At 42.0% G+C, this 8910-nt stretch overlaps 1 protein-coding gene across 2 annotated transcripts; it reads right to left on the bottom strand.

Annotated features, from left to right (window-relative positions):
* Nucleotides 1–3038: 3038 nt before the first annotated feature.
* Nucleotides 3039–6993, bottom strand: LOC131236424 (flavonol synthase/flavanone 3-hydroxylase-like). Of its 2 annotated transcripts, none has more exons than XM_058233568.1 (3): nucleotides 6455–6993; nucleotides 5160–5487; nucleotides 3039–3468 (listed from the first exon to the last, which is right to left on the bottom strand). In XM_058233568.1, exons 1-3 carry the CDS (start codon nucleotides 6916–6918, stop codon nucleotides 3256–3258), a joined length of 1005 nt encoding a protein of 334 aa, XP_058089551.1. In that variant the 5' UTR covers nucleotides 6919–6993; the 3' UTR covers nucleotides 3039–3255. The 2 variants fall into 2 exon arrangements, with proteins under 2 accessions (XP_058089551.1, XP_058089552.1); XM_058233569.1 differs by lacking the exon at nucleotides 3039–3468 and adding an exon at nucleotides 4110–4368.
* Between the last annotated feature and the right edge of the window lie 1917 nt (nucleotides 6994–8910).

Below are 8910 nucleotides of genomic sequence, written 5' to 3' on the forward strand. Positions count from 1 at the left end.
GGAGGGCTCGGCCAGTTTAGCTAGGCGCGAGATCCATTCCCAGTAACGCACGACAGAAATAATTGCCTAACACACGATTCTAGGGAAACTGACAGCATTCACCATTTATGCACATCTCACCAAACGGCTAGGATCGTGCCTGAGTTTGTAGACCACCCTATCTTATGAACACTATAAATAAGGGACTCACTTACAGGGATTGGTACGCAAAATCTCTCACCTAAAACCCCTCTACGTTACTAGACCCAGATTCCCGGCCTGACTTTGGCATCAGTGGGTCCCCTGCTCTAGCCAAGGTCTCCATTGCCTTCCTCCCATTGTGCAGGTGCTTGGAAGTTCAGGAGCTCGATGAGGGTAGACCAGACTTTTGAATCAACAATATATATATATATATATATATGCCATCCATCCATTTTGCCAACTCATTTTATTTATTTAGCCAACTCATTTTATGGCATGAGCCAAAAAATAAAGTAAATACAAATCTCAGGTGGACCGCACCATAGGAAATATTGGTCATTAAATGCCTACCATTAAAATTTTCCTAAGGCTCATTGTAATGTTTATTTTCGAGAAATTGACCACTATAGATGCCACCTTTTACCCGGTGTCTTTTCAAAATACTCCCAAACTTTACTTTTCCAAAGTAAACCATTCTTTATGGACATAGTACTTGCAAACGAAAATACCATTGTATGCATGGTGACAAAAATACTTATAGCTACGGTTATAATCCGTAGCCGTAGGTTATCAATGCGATGGCATACTCATATGCAAATACTGTGTCCGTACAGAATGATTACTTTGAGAAAGTAAAGTTTGGGAGTGTTTTGAAAAGACACTTGGTAAAAGGTAACGTTTACAGTGGCCAATTTCTCTTTATTTTCCATCCAACTTGTTGATAAGTCATTGGGATGAAGAGAAAACACAAATATCATATTAATCAGAACTTTTATAGCCTACAAAAGTTTCTAATGCTCATTCACCACTGCTTCCTGTGGTGTGGTCCACTTGAGACTCGGTTCCATTTTTAGACTTATGCCATGAAATAAGTTAGCAACATGGATGGACGGTGTACACATACAACCCATACATTGAGGTTGGCTCCACAGTCAGGGTGCCATCGACTTCACTGTTTCCGGGTTCCAGCCAAGTCGAGTCCAAGAAATCACAGCAAGGAAAAGAAAAACTTCCATACCCATGCAGGAAATAAATAAAAGGATGGAACACGAACAAATATTACTTTGATATAATTATGTAACTAGCCTATTGGTTAACATTTATTGAAGGGAAAATAGAAAATATCCAGCCATCTGAATTCAGCGAACAAATTTCCAAGAATCAGAGATAAGGTTTGTCCAACCAATCTGATTTTCAGAAAATCACCTGTGGACAGCGTGTCCAACAATCTGAGCCGTTTAATTTGAGGGAATGTCCGACACTTGTACAATTACTGAGATCCTGCCCATCAAGCATTTGCATTCTGCCAAAGTATATCAAATCACTCCCAGTGGTACAAATATTCTTCACAGAGGCTTGCTAATTCCACACGCGTGTGAGAGCCCCGCCACCCACACGTAGGCACACGTGTTAATGTGATAAATATGTGCTAGATTTGAGCTTTCCATAAGGTTGGCTATACTGTGTATATCTTCTGTCCTGATATCCAGCCATTTCAGACTAAGGTGGGCACAATGTACTGGACGCGGATTTCCTGCAAAAGCCTTTAGCAGGAAGTTCCTATGCAAGGATGCTGGGTGGAGCACACCACGGTGTTTGTGAGAAATCCACCCTGTCCATCCGCTTTGAGAGATCATTTTAGAATGAGCTGCAAAAAATGAGGTGTATCCAAGGCTAAAGTGGGTCACACGAGAGGGAAAATTGGGGAAAGATATTCCCACCGTTGAAACCTTCCTGGGCTCGACCTTGATATTTATATGATATCAAAACCGTTTATAAGGTCATTCCAAATAGGATGAAGTGAAAACACAAAAAGATAGCCTGATACAAGAAAAAAATAAAATAAAATTTATGGGCATAGGAATGCTTCAACGGTACTCACTGAATTCACACTGGTTCAGCTCATGTGGCCCATTTGAGTGTTGTATACACTTAATTTTTGGTCTCATGACTAAATGATCTCTCAAAGCGGATGGACGGGGTGGATTTCTCATAAACATCACGGTGTGCCCCACCCAGCATCCTTGCGCAGGAACTTCCTGCCAAAGTCTTCCGCAGGAAATCCGCGTCCGCTGTAGAAAACCTCGGTTTAACAGTCACTTTTCTCATGTTTCACAAAGAGTGCTACACGCACGCTTACAGGCCGCGCCATGAAGATCACTGGGTCTGAAAATCAGGTTGGTCCATTAGCTGGGGCCAGACCATTGAACATCCTTGGACAGCCAATTATTTGACCCAAATGTACAGATACCGGTCACCGTATCATTGGATTAGCTTGATTTTCATGTTGGGTGATTTTCATGGTGCAGCCCACCTTTTAAAAAGATTGTCTGTGTGTGGAAGTTCACACACGCATCCCCTTTATGGAAATTCACACACGCCCGCACAGACGCATCCCATGAATTAGTAAAATCGAACAATTTCCAGACAGGTCCAGAAAAAAAAAAAAGAGGACGTAGACCTGTTAAAATTGGGCTGGGTTAATGTGGTACCTTACTGGTAGGGGTCAATTTCACAACCCTGCCCTTAAATAAGATACAGATGTAGGACCTGATCCAATACAATTAGAGGCACCGGTATCTCTACATAAATCAGAACAGTTCGTTGGATGGATTAAATAGTGAATGGATTATTGTACAAACTCACACTTTTCGTATAATCCGAACCTTTTAATAGGAGGCATATATGGGCGGGCAGTAACGGCTTACATTCAAGGGGAGTCAATCCACTTATAAGATGTACGGATTGTCTAATCAAAACGTTTTTTTTTTTAATTAAAAAAAAAAAAAGAATACTTAGTTCTGATCATCATACACATCTCATCTGTACGGCAGACGTTATAGTCTGCAAACTGAGAGATCAGGGCCAACCCAAAGATGTTAGCAGTTAGCTGGAATGCATACCGTATTGGTGCATGATTCATCGAGACATTAATGTTTGGAACCGGATCATCTTAAGATTTTCCAAACCATTAATCGTCCGAAGGGCCAACCTTGGGTGGGGCCCAAACAAGAAAATGAAACTGACATAAACCTAGATATATAAAGTAATCAAACAAAGACTCGGAATTTCTCTCTACTGGGGAAGCTTATTAAGCTTGCAGTGCTGGTAATCTTTGTATTTCTTAGTCTTGAATCTGGGAGGATTTTCTTCTTTAACAAGCTGTGGGAGAGGGCCCACAAACATCTCTTGTGGTGGCGAGCAAAAGACTGGCCAAGACATCCTCGTCTTCTCCTTGTTCACCGTACTCCTATGCAATACTGCCTTATATTTTCCATTACTTAGTATCTGCAATAACAAAAAAAGAGAAAAATCAATAACCAAGTAACCAACCTTGAAACTGTCAAATACATTTATATTGAATGTGGACCGTTTAATAAACATTTTGGTAATCATCCATCTGAGAAATAAGATAAGTACCCATCTCACTATGAAAGATCCTACTTCTTAGCTACAAAGACCACCAACCACCTTCAAGTCCATTACATGCATCAACATTCAACTTCAAGTCCCCACCCATGCAACATGTGCCTTAGTTCCATGCACATAACATGCATGTACCATTGCCCATCTTCAAATGTCCTATGTTATATGTATGCCTCCATCATCTTTAAGTGCTCTAACATGTGTCATTATTTATCCTTAATCCACGTGTATGATATGTGGCATGAAGTCATCTTCGAGTATCCCACTTATACCACTGTGCTCAAGTCCCCAGATTATCTTAAAAATCTCAACATGATCCAATATCATGATGGAGCCAATCTTATGAATTGGTTGTCTCATTTTTGAAAACCTAAATCCGTGGTGGTCCAATCATATCAAAAGATACCCCTTTTGTGGTCGGGTTGAGATTTAGATCTACATCATTTTTTAGTTCCCGTTATAAAATGATCTAGAAAAATGGATGGATGGCATAGATGAAACACATACATCATAAGAGGCCCACAGACCATCGACCAGTGGCAACGTCAGTAGCCAAACTGCGTCCACAAAATCCAAGCATTGGCACACCATTCACGCTTCGGTGCAGCCGCTCCCTTCCATCAGTGGAATCCGCTAGCTTTTCAAAGGTTGATTAACTGTTAAATAACAATATCTGTTGCTTTCTTGTTTAGAAGAAAACGCCAACACCGTCTTCAATCTAGCTTTTAATACGCTACCATTTTTCTCACCACACGCCACTTTCTGAAACATCCATGGTTAGGTACGTGTGCAATCAGATGGCACAAAAAAAAATAGCCCTACGGTTTGTTCTGGCATACATCTGGGCCACACATTTGATAATTAGACCAGATTCTTTGTTTAGGGAAAGGACATCTACATGATGGGACACATAGGATGGATGGATTAGATATCACGTGCATTTGCCACAATCGCACATACGGTAGAGTATGGATGGATTCTCCACACGCGTGGACCCAGCAAATCTCTTTTGCAAGATACGTCACGTGAGTTGAGTCGGACCCTCGTTTACAATAAGTTCTGCAGCCAACCTAATATGACTAACGAGCTCGAGTATGATGCCATTTGATATCCACTTTGAGGCCCACCGTTTGGGTGGTAGGGATGTTTTACGTGGCATGTTTGGCGTGAAAGGTTCTGACGTATGACAATCGCTTTTAGGAAGCCAACACACGTGATGGGCGTGGGCTCCAACTTCCGCATCATTACTCATTTCTAAATAATAATAAATAATAACATATTATTGATGTGCGAGATCCAAACCGGTTATTCCGGGCCCACTTTAGATTACTTGCTCTGGACAATCCTAACCGTTAAATTGGAGGACTTATGATTAAGTTTAATAGATGGGCATTGCTTCTTTTATGAAAGATCCTCCAAATGAAAGGCAAGGATTGTCCAATGAATATAGCCTTTGACGTATGGCCCATCCACGTTAATTCCACGCAGTCCAAGGCTTGGATTTCCATACACGTGTGGCACGCGTACCAAAGAACTAATGATGAGATGCATACCTCGATCTGGTCACCTATGTGGACAATGAGAGCATTGGGGATGTACTCGACGTTGAACCAGATGTCGTCTTTGAAGACTTGAAGGCCTGAGACATCGTTGGGCACGAGAATCGTCACAGCTGACATGTCTGTATGGGCCACCACACCCAACGCCAGATCTGGCCGAGGGCAAGGTGGGTAATAGTTTATTTTCAAAAGATACTCAAGGTCCGCGCCACCGACGGCGTCTTTTAGCACCCCGCCTTCCAGACCGAGCCCTAGGGAAAGGTTAGCTAGGATCGTGTCCACCACAACCATCACGTGCTTTGCATATTCCTCGTTAGCCTCCCTGCGAGAAAACATACATAAATTCGCATAAGAATCGAACGTGAGCGCTGCGGCCCATGTTAGCTGAATCAGCACTTGATTGGAGCGCTCTCGGCATGGATAAGGCCGGACCAAAACTGATGGATGGATTGGATCACGCACTTATGTGCCATGATGGCACAAGCATGACGTGTACATGAGCTTTATTGCTCACCACGCGGATTTCCTTCGCAAGGATTCTGGATGGGGCCCACTGTGATGTTTGTGAGAAATCCAACCCGTCCATCTGTTTTTCGAGATCGTTTTAGAACATTCAACCAAAAATAATATGTATCCAAAACTCTAATAGGCCACACGAGAGGAAACAGTGGATATTTAGTGACCACCGTTGAAATATTTATATGGCCACTAAAGTTTTGTTTCGTCTGAGTTTTTGGTGTTTTCACTTAATCCCATTGAAAATGACCTTATAAACGGTTTGGATGGCATATAAACATCAAGGTGGAGCCTAGGAATGTTTCAACGGTAGAAATTCCTTTCCCCACTATTTCATCTCGTATGGCCAAGTTGAGTTTTGGATACTCCTCATTTTAGGTAGCATGTCCTAAAATGAGCTTGAAAAATGGATGGACGGGTTGGATTTCTCATAAACATCACGGTGGGACCCACCTTGCCTCGAACTTTCTGCGGAAGCCTAAAATCTCAAGTCTTGAGTAGAAAAAAAATAATTTATGAGTAATAAAGCTCTGTGGAGCCCACCGTAATGTATGGGCCCTGTAAAAATGTTATCAATCAGATAGAAGCATCCAATCACAGCATTTATCCACCGTTGATGCATCCATCCAAAGGCCGATCCATTGGTTGGTTCGTCCACCTGATTGACACATTCTCCAATCTGATCGATTTAAAAGGGTTGAGTGCACACAAAATCCCCTTGTGCAATTTAGCAAAGCTCGTTGGAGACGTGCTAACGTGAGCTGGATGCGTACTTGTAATTAGGGTTCCGGGGCCAAGCGTCGTAGTTGACGGAAGAAGGCGGCCATACATTGTGGAAGAAGAAATCCACCCAAGCCTTTTTCCCTTCCGACTCCTTCTGCAGTTTCGTACCATAGCCTTCCAGCTTCTCAGACCCTGGCTTTATAGCGTACTTTTCCTTCTCTTCTTCTGGTAATTGGAAGAACGCCTTCCCTACGCTCTGCAGCTTCTCTATTACATCGGTGGGGATCCCATGATTCACGACTCGGAAAATACCAAACTCCTCGCTAGCTTTTGCAATCTCTCGAACCACTCGATTGTGATCTTTGTCGCTGAGATCGACGATCGGGATCTCTGGGATGGGACCGTAGAATGTGGTGGTGCCCGGTTGCTCGTTCTCTAATCGGATGAATTCCGTAGGGATGTTGTCTTTGGACAAGTGTGTAGAAGCGATAGATTGCACCCGTTCGACCTCCATTGCTAATGGAACTGATTCACGTAGATAACGCTGTGGAAAACGCAGAAGATGAGAAGAAGAGTTTTTTTCTTTTCTTTTCTTTTCTTTTGTCTTTTCCTCTTATAAAATGGAAAGAGAGAGCGTCTATATAAAAGATTCGGTGGTGGGCGTTTCAGGAGACGCAAATTTCGCATCACGACGATTGTACAGAGCCCGTGTAACGCGAAAGGATTGGCTACTCCCCCTGCCACCAGCCCCGTGGCTCGTGGTCGGTGCTCTGTGGGTCCCACCATGATGTATGTGTTTCATCCATTTCATTCATCCGCTTTTAAAGACAATTTGAGAGCCTGATCCCAAAATTGAGAGGTATATATATCTCAGGTGGACCACACCACAGTAAAACAATAGTGATTAGATATCCACCATTAAAATCCTCCTAAGGCCCAACGTACTGTTTATTTGAAATCCAATATGTTAATTAAGTCATACAGGTCCAGATGAAGGGACAAAACAAATATCAACTTGATCCAAAACTTTTATGGCCCCAAAAGGTTTTTAATGGTCAACGCTCATTCAACACTGTTTCCTGCACTTGAGACTGAGATATACCTCATTTTTGGTCTCTTACCATTAAATGATATTTAAAAATAAATGGACGGCATGGATGAAACACATAAATCATGGTGTGGCCCACAGAGCACCGACCACCAGCCATTGGCTGGTGGCAGGGTGAGTAGCCAATCCGCGTCCCCGTGTAACAGAAAAACTCTGTATGACATCCGCTCCGTCCATCACTCGCACTCGCGCTAGATCATGATAGTAAGAAGTTAGAACCTAAATATCAGCCTATTCTAAAGTTACCGTGGGCTCGACAGGGAATATTGGTGATTGAACGCCTACCATTAAAAACTTACTAAGGCTCACTATAATGTTTATTTGCCATCCAACATGCTGATAATGTCCCACGGACATGGATGAACAGAAAACATAAATATCGTATTGATCTAAAACTTTTGTGGGCTACAAGAAGTTTTTAACAGTGGACATTCGATCACTACTATTTCTTGTAGTGTGGTCTACTTGGGATTTGGATCAAATTTATTTTTGGGTTTATCCCCCAAAATTATCTGGAAAAACTTATGGACGGTGTGGATGTATGACAAATACATCAAGGTGGGCACCATAATTTGTAGCACGGCACAAGTGTTTTCTTTATTAGCATGTATTATACTGTATCAGATTTTCTACGGCTAAGAACATTTCAATATTAGAATGATTGTCATTAATTTAAGCAATGCCTAATTAATGATAAATCCAGGATTGAAATGATATTAGTTGTACAAAATCTAAGGAGACAACTGTAAAGTATTAATACATAATACAAACTAATATATAATTATATTCTGTTTTTAATTCGTCAACAGCTTTTCTCCATTTACGAGGAGCTGGTGGTGCAACGAACCACCTTAATTACTGCATCGATGGCCGTAAGGGGGGCGCGGATTGGATACGGACAAGGTCAGTAGCCAAATCACTACTGAAGTGACGTCAATGGACCCCACCATGATGCATGTATTATATCCATACCGTCCAACCATTTGGAGATATAATTTTATGGAATTACAAAAGGAATGAGATAAATCTAAGTTCAATAGGACCCCACCATAGAAAATAGTAGGGATACTGACATCCACCGTTTAAAACTTCTAACGGCCACAGTAGTTACCAATCAAGCTGGTTTTTCATCCATCTCAATGTTAACTTATGAATAAGTTGAATCTCAAAAATACATCACGGTCTGCCCAGTAAATATTTCAACCGTGGGTGTGACTGCTCCCACAGTTTTCTGTGATGGGTCCACTTGAACTTTAGATCTATCTTATTCTTTTTGCAATGTCATAAAACGATCTCTAAAAATGGTTAGACGGTGGGGATACAACAAGCACCATGGTGGGGTCCACATAGCTTGGTGACGTCACTTCAGCAGCCATCTGGATGATGGCTACTGACCTT

The sequence above is a fragment of the Magnolia sinica genome, chromosome 2 (assembly GCF_029962835.1).
Source record: "Magnolia sinica isolate HGM2019 chromosome 2, MsV1, whole genome shotgun sequence".
NCBI classification, from domain to species: domain Eukaryota; kingdom Viridiplantae; phylum Streptophyta; class Magnoliopsida; order Magnoliales; family Magnoliaceae; genus Magnolia; species Magnolia sinica.

Coding starts and splice junctions, on each gene's coding strand:
- LOC131236424 (XM_058233568.1), bottom strand. CDS start 6,918: ATGGAGGTCGAACGGGTGCAATCTATCGCTTCTACACACTTGTCCAAA. Junction 5,488..6,454: donor CCCCGGAACCCTAATTACAA/GTACGCATCCAG, acceptor GTTTTCTCGCAG/GGAGGCTAACGAGGAATATG. Junction 3,469..5,159: donor ACATAGGTGACCAGATCGAG/GTATGCATCTCA, acceptor TTGTTATTGCAG/ATACTAAGTAATGGAAAATA.